Source organism: Nasonia vitripennis, chromosome 1, assembly GCF_009193385.2.
Source record: "Nasonia vitripennis strain AsymCx chromosome 1, Nvit_psr_1.1, whole genome shotgun sequence".
NCBI classification, from domain to species: Eukaryota; Metazoa; Arthropoda; class Insecta; order Hymenoptera; family Pteromalidae; genus Nasonia; species Nasonia vitripennis.
This window is the reverse complement of record NC_045757.1, coordinates 3,832,820-3,846,941: the sequence shown is the minus strand read 5'-3', so window position 1 is coordinate 3,846,941 and position 14,122 is coordinate 3,832,820. Positions and strand designations below refer to the sequence as shown.

The 14,122-nt window shown below is 43.3% G+C and overlaps 5 protein-coding genes across 8 annotated transcripts; 2 read left to right on the top strand and 3 right to left on the bottom strand.

The window, feature by feature from the left end:
- The first annotated feature begins 476 nt into the window (after positions 1-476).
- On the top strand, positions 477-3,233 carry LOC100123970. The gene is made up of 5 exons (XM_016988853.3): positions 477-631; positions 893-1,181; positions 1,337-1,424; positions 1,501-1,731; positions 1,847-3,233. Exons 2-5 carry the CDS (start codon positions 967-969, stop codon positions 1,958-1,960), a joined length of 648 nt encoding a protein of 215 aa, XP_016844342.1. The 5' UTR covers positions 477-631; positions 893-966; the 3' UTR covers positions 1,961-3,233.
- Positions 2,894-4,933, bottom strand: LOC100678343 (fibrous sheath-interacting protein 2). Its single transcript, XM_003425436.5, has 6 exons — positions 4,711-4,933; positions 4,357-4,645; positions 4,041-4,225; positions 3,601-3,936; positions 3,401-3,537; positions 2,894-3,340 (listed from the first exon to the last, which is right to left on the bottom strand). Exons 1-6 carry the CDS (start codon positions 4,911-4,913, stop codon positions 3,246-3,248), a joined length of 1,245 nt encoding a protein of 414 aa, XP_003425484.2. The 5' UTR covers positions 4,914-4,933; the 3' UTR covers positions 2,894-3,245.
- On the top strand, positions 4,917-6,663 carry LOC100117248 (glutathione S-transferase). 3 transcript variants are annotated; one of them, XM_008204880.4, is made up of 4 exons: positions 4,917-5,157; positions 5,732-5,876; positions 5,954-6,121; positions 6,211-6,663. In XM_008204880.4, exons 2-4 carry the CDS (start codon positions 5,744-5,746, stop codon positions 6,516-6,518), a joined length of 609 nt encoding a protein of 202 aa, XP_008203102.1. In that variant the 5' UTR covers positions 4,917-5,157; positions 5,732-5,743; the 3' UTR covers positions 6,519-6,663. The 3 variants fall into 3 exon arrangements, with proteins under 3 accessions (XP_008203102.1, XP_008203103.1, XP_032452848.1); XM_008204881.4 differs by having other exon boundaries at positions 5,071-5,157; positions 5,720-5,876; positions 6,211-6,635; XM_032596957.1 differs by lacking the exon at positions 4,917-5,157 and adding an exon at positions 5,279-5,669.
- Positions 6,502-14,102, bottom strand: LOC100677960 (serine/threonine-protein phosphatase 6 regulatory ankyrin repeat subunit C). Of its 2 annotated transcripts, XM_031922045.2 has the most exons (7): positions 13,972-14,084; positions 13,662-13,885; positions 11,099-11,287; positions 8,965-11,014; positions 7,958-8,876; positions 7,521-7,879; positions 6,502-7,441 (listed from the first exon to the last, which is right to left on the bottom strand). In XM_031922045.2, exons 4-7 carry the CDS (start codon positions 10,976-10,978, stop codon positions 6,780-6,782), a joined length of 3,954 nt encoding a protein of 1,317 aa, XP_031777905.1. In that variant the 5' UTR covers positions 10,979-11,014; positions 11,099-11,287; positions 13,662-13,885; positions 13,972-14,084; the 3' UTR covers positions 6,502-6,779. The 2 variants fall into 2 exon arrangements, with proteins under 2 accessions (XP_031777905.1, XP_032452806.1); XM_032596915.1 differs by having other exon boundaries at positions 8,965-11,287; positions 13,972-14,102.
- On the bottom strand, positions 11,386-13,451 carry LOC103315512. The gene is made up of 3 exons (XM_008204871.4): positions 12,961-13,451; positions 12,823-12,875; positions 11,386-12,657 (listed from the first exon to the last, which is right to left on the bottom strand). Exons 1-3 carry the CDS (start codon positions 12,997-12,999, stop codon positions 11,517-11,519), a joined length of 1,233 nt encoding a protein of 410 aa, XP_008203093.1. The 5' UTR covers positions 13,000-13,451; the 3' UTR covers positions 11,386-11,516.
- Positions 14,103-14,122: the final 20 nt, after the last annotated feature.

The following is a 14,122-nucleotide window of genomic DNA, read 5'->3' as shown; positions in this document are numbered from 1 at the left end:
ATATCAAATAGAAATGAAATTTGAATAAAATAGGACCTTTCACCATGTAAATTATATTGGCTAATAAAGTTTTTAATTAAATCATGCTTACGATATTTTTTTATGCAATGATCCAAATATTGGTTCTACGCAATTGAATTGTACTTTCATCATCGATTTTCAATTATAAATTATGTTTTCATTGATTTGACATTTTTCCAGTAGCAAAGTAAATATCTTTGCTTCGCTAAGCAGCCGCTTATTGCTACTTTAAGCAATAATAATAAATAGCGTGAATATTTTCGATTGTTGAATAAATAAATAATAGAAACCCCATATGAATAGACTTTGAAGTTTATGTATTGAAAACCAAAAATAATATAAAGCTATACAAAATACACTAATAAAATTTTCATTCGAAACCCCATCCATAACCACGCTTACATGCTTCTGCGCAAGCTCTGCAACCCCTCGAACATACCTACCCCGATCAATAAGTAGTAGAAGCCCTGCCTTGCCGGACGGTACCTGCCTCCAGCCGCAGCAGTATAATACTGCCTGTCGTCGCGCTCGTCTCTGTACTCGAGAGACTGTTATTATGAGCTGAAACTGAAAGTGACTCATCTTTCATTTCTGCTGTTCGTCTCCTCGAGTGAGTAGATTTTCAGTCAACATCAATTTCATCAGACCCTAATCACCTTCAGTCGTGTATTGCAATACAATCCATATGATAAAATTATGCAAATAGCTTTTGAAACGCCCATCGAGATCGCGCATTGTTTTTATTTTGATTATTGATTCGCTCGGTTGTAACGTCGAGTCACGCGTCTGGTCGAACTCAGGGCTTACTACTGCACCCTAATTTTACTCATACTGGAACACCCATAATTTTTATCGGACAATCTCTCTCCAGAGGCCGCGCGAAAAAAAGTTGAGCGCAGAGCGGTAATATTCAAGCCTAAAGAGTCACAGCATCACCAGAGAGAAATGGCGTCAGTAGAGGACAGCTGGCGAGAGGCTACCGAGGGCTTGGACGAGGGCGTCAGCGAGTCCTGGCTGACGCGGCTCCAGGAGGTTTACTCCGAAGAGAAGCGAACTTATCATAACCTCGATTCACTCAGGCAAAAGCTTCAGCACTACCATGACGTCAAGGACAGCCTCAAGAATCCCAAGGCCGTGCTCCTCGCCCTTCTTTTTCAAAAGTAAGTTTTGTTTGTTTGTTCGTATCGTGTAATGTATTAAAACGGGTTGGTGTAACTAGATGGCAGGCCGCTAGGTGACGCATGTAACTTTTTAATATAAACTATCTGTGTACTATAGGATGATTTTAACTTTTTTTTTGTGATAACGATTTCAGCTTCGAGTACGACCCTAAGGCGCTCGATGGCGAGAACAAGAACTTGGAGCACTTCACGTCCTTCGCCGAAGAAGCTGGTATTCCAGGCGTAAGTTATACGCTACCGAAAGCAATTATTGTATCCACCCTAGCATTTTATAACAATAAACAGAATTATTTTACAGGACTCGGAGCTGATGACGGAGACACAGGCTTTACTGAGGGCCGCCTCTACGCACAGCACCGAGGCTCACAAGGTCGGCGGAGCTTTTGGTGGTGAGGACGCCCACTACCTGCTCGACCTGGATATGGCTGTTCTAGGCGCCGAGACCGAAAAGTACGCCGAGTATCGAGACAAGATTCGCGGCGAGTACTCCTTTCTCAGCGAGCCCATGTACACCGCACTCAGGCTCAAGGTAAACCTTACTTTTGTCTTCGAAGCATGATATTAGGTTTGCCGCCAGGTGGCGCGCAAATCAGGTTAGACCTGTTACGTATGGAAATTAAAAATACGTCTCTTGTGATTCGCAGGTGTTGCAGAACTTTTTGCAGATACCCAACATCTTCGCGACCAAAGAGTTTCGCGAGAAGTTCGAGGAACAGGCCCGAACAAACATTCAGTCCGAGATTGAACTGCTATCTTAGGCTGGTCAAGGATCGGCATGACTATAGGTAAAAAAAAAATCAAACTATACGCGCGCAACTAATGTTGCGCGAGAGACAGAGAAATGCAGGGTTGAATATTTGAGGAAACTGCAAAGGCCGGTAATTGTTACGTATAACTAAAAAGCTTCTAAATGTAGAATTAACAGAATAACAAACAAAAAATATATCAAAGAGGAATTTTACCGATAGCGATATCGGGATCGCCGATGAACACAGTGAATTGACGCTGTGTGGGAAAATATAATATATAATTAACTATATAAATGGATTATTTTTAATATGATTTTAACCGCGTTGTTTTTACGAAAGATTTACCCGATTCTATTTTTGAACCTACTTTGTGGACGTCAGGTATATATGATATTATTATACATTCTAAAGGCAGTTGGCGTGGAGTCGGCTATAAATATTTTTTTACCTTAGAATCACATTGCTTTTGATTTCGCTTGAAGAGATTCGTCGAGCATACAGGCACGCGTTATCGAGAGGAACTTTATCTGCCCGAAAAGCAAACTTTACGAACGAGGCTAAGTCAGACTGAAGACACACTGCATATAACTCGTACAAGCGTTTTTCCAACCAAGCTGCTTTGAAAGTTGAAGACAAGAAACGCAACAGTCCTGAGCAAACGCAAAAACAAAATAAACGAAAACTTTTGCATAGAGTAATTTGTACGTATTTTACGGAGGGATAGTTCGATTTTGCAACTACTATATATTAATTGTTGATCACTTTAATATTGTATAAGCTATATACCCCGATGTTCTTATGCTGGGTTGCAATTTGTGAAAAATCGTTAGCTTTCGTTGTTTGTGTGATTGCCTATTATGAAAACCTACCCGCGAAGCGCTATATTCCTCGTTTTTTTTTATTTTCACACACTCTGTATAACCGGACTGTCGTGGAGAAGAATAGATGTAAAGTTTTTATTTTGTACAGCGTGCGAGGCTAACAATAATAAGATGTAACTAACGTGGTTGTGTATATCGTGACAAATGTCGTGCAATTATGATTTTTTAATAAACGCAGGTGTACGAGGCATTTACCTCGATGAACGACGAAGGCGAACAATTTGTTAAGTTTGGCAAAAAAAAAAAAAGAAAATAAAATGAATAAACGTTGTTACTTGTCCTACGAATTTCAATACTCGTCGTTATATGATAAATAAATAACTGAAAACTGCTTACAAAATGTGTACAATGGTGTAGATCCTGTCGAGGGCATAAAATAAAAATAAACGAAGTTACAGACATCAAGCGTTGGCTCAATTCACCCGGCACAGACAGCTGCTCGATTTCCTCCTTCTGGCCCTTCGTTTAATCTTCCGCACTATCTTCTTCTTCTTTTCATCGAGAAGTTCTGCGAAACGAAAAAACAAATTAACATCGTCAATATATCGAAGACAGGCATAATTCTCACCTTGCATTTTCCTCCTGTCTCTGTTCATCCTCTCCTCGTAGCTTTCCAAAAAACCTTCCTTGAGCTTCACGGCACAGTCCTTCAAGAGCTTCTCCCTCTCCAGCGTTTCCTCTTGTGACAGTTTCTTCTTTTCGAACCTGCAACAAGAAAGAAAACGTGAAAATCTTTCTCGAACCGGTGAATAAATAACTCACACTCACCTGTTCAACGCCTCGTTGAGCTTCGCCTGGCGTCTCATCACCGAGTTGGTCTCAAGATTTTTCTTGAGTCTTCGATCGCGTTCGTGCCACTCTTTCAACGTGTTCAGTAGGGTCTGCTGTTCTCTTTTTGCCATGGCTGCGCGTTTTCTGCCAAAGCTTTCTCGCTTCAGTGTTGACTCGAGCTTTTTCCTCTCGCACGTCTTCCATCGAGACAGGGTCAAAGCTTCGAGTCTGTCGTCAAGCTCTTTGTGCTTCTGTTTGATCCTTCGAAGCTTGATTTCTTCCTTCAGTTTGAGCTCCTTCAGTAGAGCGTTCCTCGTTTCGTCCTTTTTCAGCCTAGTGTGTTACGGCAAGTAGTAAATTTGGATAAAATACTTTCGGAAACGATAACGGAAGGGACTTATGGAAGTGATTTGGAGATACACAAAAATGGCACTCGCTTTTCAATAATCTTGGCCGCCTGTCTTTCGGCGATGTCCAGGATGAATTTTTCTCTGTGCATTTCGTCCCTCTTCTCAAGCTCCAGTCTCATCAGCTTGGCTTGCATCGTCCGAAGGTAGCTCCGATAGGCGTTGTAGTCTTTTAAACTGCACTTGACGTCGAGTCGCGGAGACACCAGCCCCGTCTTTATTAAAAAAAATATATCGAATGCATCAATTTCAATCTCGGTTGTGTAATCGTTTTATAATTTATCAATTCGAGATATAAGTCGATAATATAATCTCGTTCGAGAGGCAAAATTAAAAATAAAAAGACCTTGACAATAGCCTCACGAAGATGCTCCGATTCTCCGAAAAATCTGGTGAGATGTGGATCGTGCAGTCCCTCGTAGTCCAGTCGCACCTCGTAATTGTACGGGTCACTGGTATCGAACTGTGGAGGATCGAGCCTCAGAGCCTCGCCGAGTTTGCGACGTGCCAACAGAGGCACACCGTCGAGAGGTATCTTCGATTCCAAAGGAAGTTGTTTCCACCTTGGCAAATCCGGCTCAGCTGCCAATTCCACCGGTAGCCTCGGGATCGACGACCTCAGTGAGTCGAGGTATCTGAGGGATTCACAAAAAATGTTGCTTTTTTTCGCTAGGTTGGTAGACAGAATTAAGGACCGTACGGTGATTTTTTGATGGCTAGTAGATTGAGCGTCGTGGTTCTGTCGGCGCATTGCATTTTCGCGCGGTTTTTGTGCAAACAGTAATAACCAATAATTTTGAACGACTTGAACGACCTGAAGTGCTTCGAGAGAGAATACAGTAGAAGATCGGCTCCACAAGTGGAAACTTTATTCGGAATTATCGACTCAAGGTACTTATCCATTCGATAACTCGGAGAAGATTCAGCGAATCGGGAGAGAACGAAGAATGAAGAAGCAAGAAATTTCGCGTGAGAATCACTTGCGACAGATGACGACACAAGTGTAGCGTGTATAGCCGGATATTATCTATAATAGCCGCACGGTTGGCCGTCGCTCTGTACACCGATTCGTCATCCGCGGCCGTCACTTCGCTGCGAGCTGTGCAAGAGTGAGGTTCGTCGATTGTCAACGTAGACTCTGCTGGAGGTAAGGAAAATGCGAGTGTGTGATGGCGAATATTTTAAAAATTGGTGCATTTTATTTTGAAAATATTTTTGGACTGTTATTGGACGATCGTATTTTGTTTTTTGTCTAGAAAGATTATATTTCAAGTCAAACTTTACGTGTTCGCTTGTCCATGTGACAGTAATTAAGGAAAATTCTTGAGAAAACTTAATGCAACGAACTTTGTGGAAAAGACTAAATTATTAACATATCATACCATTCGAAACTTTATACCGTATTTTAGAAGAAATTGAACTGAAAGTCACTGTCGACGTGTTTTTTTTGCTTTGTAATATCTACTATATAAGTGCTTAACATCAATAACAACACTGATTGTACATATCTGCAAGCGAAAACGCTACATCACGCGCTTTGATTTTCCCGCAAAACATTGTATTATATTATCTAAAAAAACACTTTGATGCAATACTTACGTTGCGACTTTAACTAAACGATAAGACACAATAAGATAACAATAAGATAGTCGCAAACCGGTATATTTTTGCAATATAATCGTCAATGCTTTAATACTCAGTTACACAAGTAATTTTTTCAGAAAAAAATAAACATGCCTTACTACAAGCTGACCTACTTCCCCGTAAAGGCTCTGGGTGAGCCGATCAGGTTCCTCTTCAGCTACGGCGGAGTCGACTTCGTGGACGACCGCTTCGATCAGGCTGACTGGCCGAAAATCAAGCCTAGTGAGTATAAAACTTCTGTCTGATTATATTTCGAGAATTGAAATTAGAAATCTAATATTTGTGTATAATCCTTACAGCGACGCCGTTCGGTCAGGTACCGATTCTCGAAGTAGACGGTAAGAAGGTCTGCCAATCCACGGCTATCTGTCGTTATCTCGCAAAGCAGTTTGGCCTCGCTGGAAAGGATGACTGGGAAGCTCTCGAGATCGATGCCGCCGTTGATACCATCCATGACCTTCGAGCTAGTAAGTTGATATTGATAAGTCTGAATCGGTGGGTCTGTTGTAACAACTTGCATTCGATTCCTTGCGAAAAAACACAACTTATTTTATAGAAATCGCCGCCCATCACTACGAAAACAACGCAACGGCCAAGGCTGAGAAACTGGCAGCGGCAAAGGAGCTGGTACCTTTCTACGTCCAGCGTCTGGACGAGCAGGTAAAGCGCAACGGTGGTTACCTTGTCGGCGGCAAGCTCAGCTGGGCCGATATCGTCCTTGTCGGACTTCTGGACTATCTGAACTTCATGTCAGGCCATAACATTATTGAGAATGCCGTCAACCTAAAGGCCCTCGAGGCCAAGGTACTGGCCCAGCCTGGCATTAAGGCCTGGGTAGCCAAGCGACCTAAGACCGATTTATAAGTGTTTTTTTTTTTTTCGAATAATCTGTGATGTGTGAATTGTTGTTTTTATAAAACTATCGTATAACAATCTCAAACCGTTTTGAATAAACACGCTTAATACACTTAAGGTTTTTGCTATGAATAAATGTCTTTATTTTATCAAATTTTATACGAGTTTGGTGTATGAAATAGGGTATGTCAAAATCTCAAGCAATTTACTTGCTTGTTACATTTACGGTATTTTATAAAACGTTACATCTTCATACATAATACAAAAATATTATTCAATAATATTACTTAAACTAAGTAAGTCTTCGTTAGTTAAGAATCTAACAATCATGTCAGAACAGAGGTCAGGCAACCTAAAGTCGGACAAAGCTCGCCTTGCGCAAAGCTGCAGTGAAGCTTTAGCAGATTCAAACAGTGGAATCCTGGCTAGAGCTCTTCTGTGTTGCAGATTCAGCAAACTCATCAGAATTGGCCACCTTAACAATTTATCAAATCCAACACTATTAGCTATAGCCTCGCGTTTCGACCTTGCCAAACTTGGATACGCTGTGACGGCTGTCTCCTTGAGCAAATCGGCAAGACTGAAACCTTCAAAAATGATAACTTCGCGTATATTTTCTAATTCCTTATCATAACAATTTTCAACTCTAGAATTAATGAGTTCTTGGTGTCTCAACTCCTCAGTATTTTCGTGCATTTTACTTAGCTCACTGCGGTGATTTTTGTTCACAGCATTTACAAATAAACCGAAATCATCCAATTTCGATAAATGGGAGAGTACAAGTCCGTGAGTTTTGTTGAAGGATTTACAATATATCAGCGGAGTATTCCCAGCTTTATCGACCACGTTTATATCGGCACCAAGATCGAGTAAAACTTGAACTGTCATATAACTTTCTTTCCATCTCATCGCCACGTGTAGGGGTGTTCTGCCTACGCAATCAAATAAATACATTATTAGAAGTATTAAAATTATTCCATAACCATGAACTGACATAAATATATTCCTTACCTTTAGCATCCGGTTGATCCAGATCACATCCTTTGTCCATTAACTGTTCAATAACTCTTCCCAAAATGAAATAATCAGTATTAAAAGAATGACTAGAAACGATATTATGAATCGCATTGAATCCCGTGTCAGGGTCTATGCTAGCAATATCGCTTGCATTATCTAAAATAAATTGCAAGTTTGAACCGTCGGCATAGCTTAGAAGTCCTTTATCGCTTATCGGATTTACAAGGTTGATGCGAGCTCCGCGTTCCAAAAAAAGTGGGATTAGGTAACTTGCGTTGTTTTGTAAACATAACTCAAGCGGCGTAATTCCAAATATATCCATTGCATTAACGTTTGCATTGGCGTTGATGCACCTATAAGGCAAGAAAGCAGTGGTTAATATTTATTATTCGATTGACGAAATTGTCAACAATGAAGAATTCAATAAATACCTCAAAACTATTTTTTCATGAATCGGTCTGTCTGAGGAATCCATCTGTCGAGCAGCCTTATGAAGAATCGTCGATCCGTTACGATTCACCGCAAGAACATTAGCTTCATGGCGCAACAGAGTCTCGACTGTCGCACAGTTTCCGCGAAACATTGAAAAGTGGAGCGGAGCATAGCCAGCATCGTCGCCTGATGTGAAGAAATCCTTAGGGAGGTTGGCATCTGCGAGACCGCAAACTAGAAACTCTTCCACGAGGCTACATTCTGCTAAGGCGCAAGCTATGTGAAAATGTGACAGACCCTCGTCGTCGACTGGATTACTCTCGAGAATACGTGAACTTCGCAGCATCATTTTCACCGCAGGAAGACAGTTTTGATTATACGCCAAGTGTATCGGCGTTAAATTTTCACAATTCGGTTGATTGACGTTGGCTCCACGGCGCAGAAGCTGCTTAAGCATCGGTTCAAGTTTATTCCAAACTATATCGCCTTCAAACAAGAGATGCAATGCTGTGCTACCAGGCCAAATCGGCGACTCCAGGTCCAGTCGAGCATCGATGTCGACACCAGCCTCGAGTGCTTTCTCGAAGGCAGCTTCCGCTTTCAGGAGGCAAGCGATGTGTAGATCCGTCAAATCTTCGTATTCAGCTGAGTTTTGGAGGAGACGAATAGCAATTTCTTTGGAACGTTTATCTCGATGAACATATTGCAGAGCCAGCTGCAATGAGCTTAGACCAACTGTATTTCGAGCTTGCTTGTCAGCACCATACCTCACGAGCATCTGCACTACCTGCAGTGCTTGACCCTGGACGGCCATGTGCAAGGCTCGGTAGCCTGAAAACGGTGCCAGTGGTAGGAAGTTCTCGGAGCAGTCATACTCGCTAGTGTAGTATTGGCTGGTTTTAATAGCCTTGGGCCTGTCTGTATAATATATATTTACGAAAATTAAAAAGAAATACTTTAGTTTCTAATCTTAATAATTTTTTATTGAAAATATGCATGGCTTTACCTTTGTGAGTATCCTTTAATCCACATTCTATCGAAGCCTCAAGATCGGCTAGTCCATTTCTCAGAAGTCCCTCAGCGAGGGATTCGTTGTTGGTGTAGCAGGCGACGTGGAAAAGGCTCAGACCCTCGCTACTCGTTGGGTTGACGTTCGTCGCTTTCAATCCCGAGATCAAAACGGTGCGCATAGGAGTATTTAGACTACCATTGAGAAAAGCGAGTTGCAGCGGAGTTAAACCATCGGCATCCAGGGCTAGAGGATCTGCACCGTGCTGCAAGAGCAGCCTTGCAACGTCCGCCTTGTGGAATATGACGGCGAGGTGAAGCGCCGTTGATCCTGGTCTGGCGTAACCTGGCTCAGGGAATACCGTATACCACTGAAAGCCCGTTTGCACTGCGTCATTCAAGTTAATCTGGCTGTTACAGCTGTTCAAGTATGATTGGACGATAGACGTACGTCCTTCCACGCACATAATGTGCAGGTGCGACAGATTACCAAAGTCCGAGGGATTCGTTTTCATCCCCTTTTTGTGAATTTCTTCCAGCAGAAGATTGACCAGGTCTCTCTTGTGCTGGCGGAAGGCCAAATGAAGGGCCGTCATGCCGCTCGCGTTCTGCGTCGATATATCTATGAACTTTGAACATGCTCGTACAACTCGTTTAGATGCTTCGTCAACTTTGCCTCTAACTGTCAACTTGCTAGGAATATATCGATCGGACTTATTTATGATGTCACCTGCACTGTCCAGTCTTCGTGCGAACTCTACGGCCAAGTGCAGCATTGTGTAACCGGCCCATAAAGGCGAATCCGATGTCACTTGGTGCCGAAAGTACTTGCCATCTATTAACGTCGGGTCGCTGATCATCAGCACTACGTCCAACAGTTCCGTGCCATCCGTGAAGGATATATCTCTCAGACTTTTGACAGATTCAATGACGCTCTGTACATCCTCGGAATTGAAGTGACTCACACAGATGTCAAACGGCGTAACACCTCTAACATCCTTGATTGCCACATCAGCTCCACGACTCAAGAGTAGCTTCACGGTCTCGACGTCGAAGTGCGCGGCGATGTGCAGAGCTGTGTAGCCTGGTCTGACTGGTGATCGTACATCGAGAGCAGCATTAATGTCACGCTCGGTGAGTCGCAGGATTAATTCATGTGACGGTGCCCTCCTTGCGCATAACGCGTGGAGCTCAGGCATTAACGAGTCGGTCTTAAAAAGTCTTGACCAGTCCAACAATAGGTCCAGTATTTCTTCGTTGGCCTTTAGGTCCTCTTCAAACTCACCCCACATTTTCTCATCTCCGGTGCTGATCACGTCGATGAGTTCTAGGTTGCGTTCGACGAGCAGCTGCAGTGGTGTAATACCAGCGATATCGCCGATCGTCAAGTCGGCCCTGCTGTCAAGAAGGGCAGATACAACGGTAGTGCTGCCGTACCTCACGGCAAAGTGCAAAGCAGTGTAGCCTGGCAGTATTGGCGAGTCCCGATTGACAGTTTGATTGACGGGTACCCTGCTGACGTACAAAAAGAACTTGACGGCCTCTTCGTGATTCATCATGCAAGCCAAATGGAAGTGGGACACGCCGTTCTTGCAGCTTACATTTGTAGTGTTTCCTGCTTTGACTTGTGCCGAAAGTAGCATCTCGAGAATGGGATGCTTCAATTGACCTTGTAAATCCAGACATCGACGTTGGCTTCTGAAACTGGTTTCACCGGCCAAACGAAGTGGACTGTAGCCATCTCGATTTCTCAGCGTCGGATCTGCGCCGCGCTCCAATAACAATTTCACCGCCTCTTCGCAGTTCTTCAACACCGCGAAATGCAATGCCGTGAATCCCACATACTCTGGTTTGTGGCGTTCCACCGGACTTCCTTCTGGGATAGCAAAGTTGATATCTTTAATTTGGCGTATTGTATGCTTGAATGCAGCTTTGGGATCCTCGCTGTATTCGTGTGTCGTAGCGTAATAGAACTGCGACAGGTGGACGTAATCTTCGCAGATGCTCGACATCGTTCCGTCGATGTTAGATACGTTTCAAACGTTGATCTAAAAATAAACGTTTTTGCGATGTTCAATTAGCTTGGCTCCCTGATTTGTGCGTGGCCTCTTTACAAAAATTTATTGTATTACACATGTTGGAGACACAGAAGCAAGATTGCGTGGCTTGACACACTTGGCATGAATAAAAGTTTTGAGTAACCAAATCAGTACAAGCGCAGCATCATATAAAACTTATTTATCTACCCTTAATTGTCAACTTAAGATTTACAATCTATTGGAATTAGAGTTCCTCTTGAGAAAGCAAAGTTCATCTGTTATCTGCAACAAAAAAAAGTGGAGAGAGAATTATTAGCCAGTGAAGAAATGAAAAATTCATTAGTGAAGAGGACAAGAAATTAATGATTCAAAGACATGGATAGTCTGCAAAACGTTCCATTTATTACGGTATAAGACGTAACAACAGCAGTGTTTCTTTCAATGTAACCCTTATGCAAAGTAATAGAAAGCGATAGAAAATAAAATGCAACCGAAGCAAGTCTCTTGACTATCAACTAGCACTTTTGTCTCGAGCTTCAACGCTAATCTTCATAAGACTCATGAGATCCTCGTCGTCGTCGAGGTGTCGAATGATCGTTTCGCTACACGGATCCGGCAGTCCTTGCCCTGCGATCAACTCTAGAGCTGCCTTCACTGGCTGCATAAGCTTGTACCTGGTGACTCCACGCCTGTACTGTAACTTCAGCAGACAACAGAGCTTAGGAAACTCCTTGTAAAAGTCGCTGGAAGTGAGCACATCCTCTAGGGTCCGACGTTTCAGCATCGAGGTGGCTATCTTGTCGGCGCTCTGGTAAAGCACGTCGCGCAAACTCGTGCAGTAGCTCAACCTTACGTCCTCCATCTTGTCGAGTTCGATGGCATAGCTGAGCTGTAGCTGCTTGTCGTTAAACACGTGGCGCGAACGGGCTCGAGCGTAGCACCGCCGATTCTCCGCACTAACGCGCAACCCGATCACCACGAGCTTGTGAACGTGTCCGAGGAACGTGAAGAACATCTGATTGCACTTGTAGTTTGGCATGTCGTAGGAATCGAGGCAGTAGGTAAAAGGTGACTTGTTTTGATGATCTGCCACGTTCACGTCCGCGCCGCACATCAGAAGAGCAGCAATAGCCTCGACGTTGCTGAACTGCACGGCCAGGTGAAGGGCTGTGCGGCCGCGGGCGTCTTTCTCGTTGAGCTCGTGAGCGTCACTCTCGTCGAGGTACAGCTCGAACACCTTCATGTAATTTTCGGTAGTGCCCGGCTGATCAGTGGCCACCATTTGGTGAAGGTATAGCTGAGAGGTATCTTCATCCACCAGATCAGCCATAGCAGGTTTTGGCTTTGCAAGTGGGATATTGATTTCCTCTGGCGTTAACGTGTTGCTCTCAGCACTTGTGTCCAAAGAATGGGAGTCCAAAGGTTTTGGCTTAAATGGTGGTTTGACAACTTTTTGTTTTGTCTGCTCAGCTGGTCTCTTGAGATAAGCTTTACAGGATGCAGAGGAGTCGTCCTCGTCCGCTGATTCAATAGTGTCTACTACGTAGCTCATTTTTGCAGCTGGCAGACGGAATTCCCCCAGAGTTGGCGATACAGCTGAGTCTTCGCAATCTGCATAGTACAAATGGCACAGATTCTTTATTGATCCAGCGCTGCACAGACAGAAAAGCATTATTTTAGCTTCAAAGTATGCCAACACATCTTGTATAACTTTCAATTTCATCAGAGAGGGTTTTGTACAGGAAATCATTGAATATATTTGTCTTATAGGAGTGTCATTACTATCGTTCATCAAAATTATTGACTGTAATGCTTACTTGTCACACGATTCCAAACTTCTTTTGGCAACTTTCCACGGAGCATTATAGTCCTATAAAAAAATAAAAAATTCAGACGCATTACATATCTGCTGAACATCGAATATACATTTCCAGTGCCAAGTGACAGGTACCTACCTTGTTATTTTTGGCTGCATCTTTATCAAGTAAATTCATTGTTTATTCGCCTCTACCTGTATATATGCACGAATATACACTCTTTCGCTAATAACAATCACTCGTAACAGCTAATACCTAACTTAACTGACTTCCAGTCATTTGTACTTTTTCAGCATCAGGCGAATCGAAAGATTCTCTCGACCGAGCCCTACATTTGGCGTGATTTCGCAGAAATCGTCGAAAATTTGACAGACATCGCGTGTCTCCACTCTTTTCAGTCCTGAACGGCGAGAGCCATCGCGGATAATAAGTAACGTGCAATCAGCTGTTAGATAGGTAGGTAGCTCTATCAAGTAACAACGCACATGCGCAACTGCGACGCTTTCGATATTACAACTACCTATCACACTCTGTCGCGACGTTCGCGTGGGACGCGTGGATTTTGCCGGCAAAGAAAGGAGCTACCCTTACCTCGACGCCTCTACGTGAGTATTTTCATATGTTTTTTTTCCGAGAAAAGCCATCCGAGTTTTTCCAATAGCTGCGGGTGCATCGGATCGCGCGCACTGCTTCACCCGCTTGTGTACAGAGCGCATAACCTCAACTGACATCCCGTCCATTTTTCCCAAGAATTCGACCCGTGTTATCTGCTAGCGCTGATTCTGTCGACGATTTTTCGGGTACGTGAATGATTTTTGGTAAAATTAAACTTTGCTTACCCTTGATGCACTCGATGCATCGGTCGTCCTGGAATAACCTCAAAGCTGCGCCGCGACAGCGTCTTCGCGGAAGACTTTCTCTCGGACGGACAGACTAGTCCTTTGTGATTCAGAATGTCTGCCTACGCTGACATAAGTATGCAGGGCTCGCACTCGGCAGTGAAATCGTGCAAAAAATGCACTTGACTTGCGGCCGTCTTTTGTTCTCCAATACTCGCTGGCCACTGCGGGTTATTTTTATTTTTGTATCGTTTCATTGTTGAACACAGTATAAGTAGATGTGGGTGCGTAATAATGTGTGTATACTCACGTGTGCATAGGCTTGAAATGGTGGAAATAAGCTTGATTTCGCGCGTACGAAGTTTAGACGCTCGTATACCTACAACGGACGCATAGAACTCCCCAAATTTATTTCTACACAAGATGCAGTATAAGTGCTCGACGTTGTTTTGTTGTAGAAA

Excerpts from the sequence above, each read along its gene's own strand:
- LOC100123970 (XM_016988853.3), top strand. The coding sequence starts at position 967 with ATGGCGTCAGTAGAGGACAGCTGGCGAGAGGCTACCGAGGGCTTGGAC. Across the intron at positions 1,425-1,500 it reads AAGAAGCTGGTATTCCAGGC|GACTCGGAGCTGATGACGGA; the intron begins GTAAGTTATACG and ends ATTATTTTACAG. Across the intron at positions 1,732-1,846 it reads ACACCGCACTCAGGCTCAAG|GTGTTGCAGAACTTTTTGCA; the intron begins GTAAACCTTACT and ends TGTGATTCGCAG.
- LOC100678343 (XM_003425436.5), bottom strand. The coding sequence starts at position 4,913 with ATGGATAAGTACCTTGAGTCGATAATTCCGAATAAAGTTTCCACTTGT. Across the intron at positions 3,538-3,600 it reads CTCAACGAGGCGTTGAACAG|GTTCGAAAAGAAGAAACTGT; the intron begins GTGAGTGTGAGT and ends TTCTTGTTGCAG. Across the intron at positions 3,341-3,400 it reads AGACAGGAGGAAAATGCAAG|AACTTCTCGATGAAAAGAAG; the intron begins GTGAGAATTATG and ends TTCGTTTCGCAG.
- LOC100117248 (XM_008204880.4), top strand. The coding sequence starts at position 5,744 with ATGCCTTACTACAAGCTGACCTACTTCCCCGTAAAGGCTCTGGGTGAG. Across the intron at positions 5,877-5,953 it reads CTGGCCGAAAATCAAGCCTA|CGACGCCGTTCGGTCAGGTA; the intron begins GTGAGTATAAAA and ends TAATCCTTACAG. Across the intron at positions 6,122-6,210 it reads CATCCATGACCTTCGAGCTA|AAATCGCCGCCCATCACTAC; the intron begins GTAAGTTGATAT and ends CTTATTTTATAG.
- LOC100677960 (XM_032596915.1), bottom strand. The coding sequence starts at position 10,978 with ATGTCGAGCATCTGCGAAGATTACGTCCACCTGTCGCAGTTCTATTAC. Across the intron at positions 8,877-8,964 it reads ATTAAAGGATACTCACAAAG|ACAGGCCCAAGGCTATTAAA; the intron begins GTAAAGCCATGC and ends TATATTATACAG. Across the intron at positions 7,442-7,520 it reads GGATCAACCGGATGCTAAAG|GCAGAACACCCCTACACGTG; the intron begins GTAAGGAATATA and ends TTGATTGCGTAG.
- LOC103315512 (XM_008204871.4), bottom strand. The coding sequence starts at position 12,999 with ATGAATTTACTTGATAAAGATGCAGCCAAAAATAACAAG. Across the intron at positions 12,876-12,960 it reads ATGCAGCCAAAAATAACAAG|GACTATAATGCTCCGTGGAA; the intron begins GTAGGTACCTGT and ends ATTTTTTTATAG. Across the intron at positions 12,658-12,822 it reads AGTTTGGAATCGTGTGACAA|CGCTGGATCAATAAAGAATC; the intron begins GTAAGCATTACA and ends CTGTCTGTGCAG.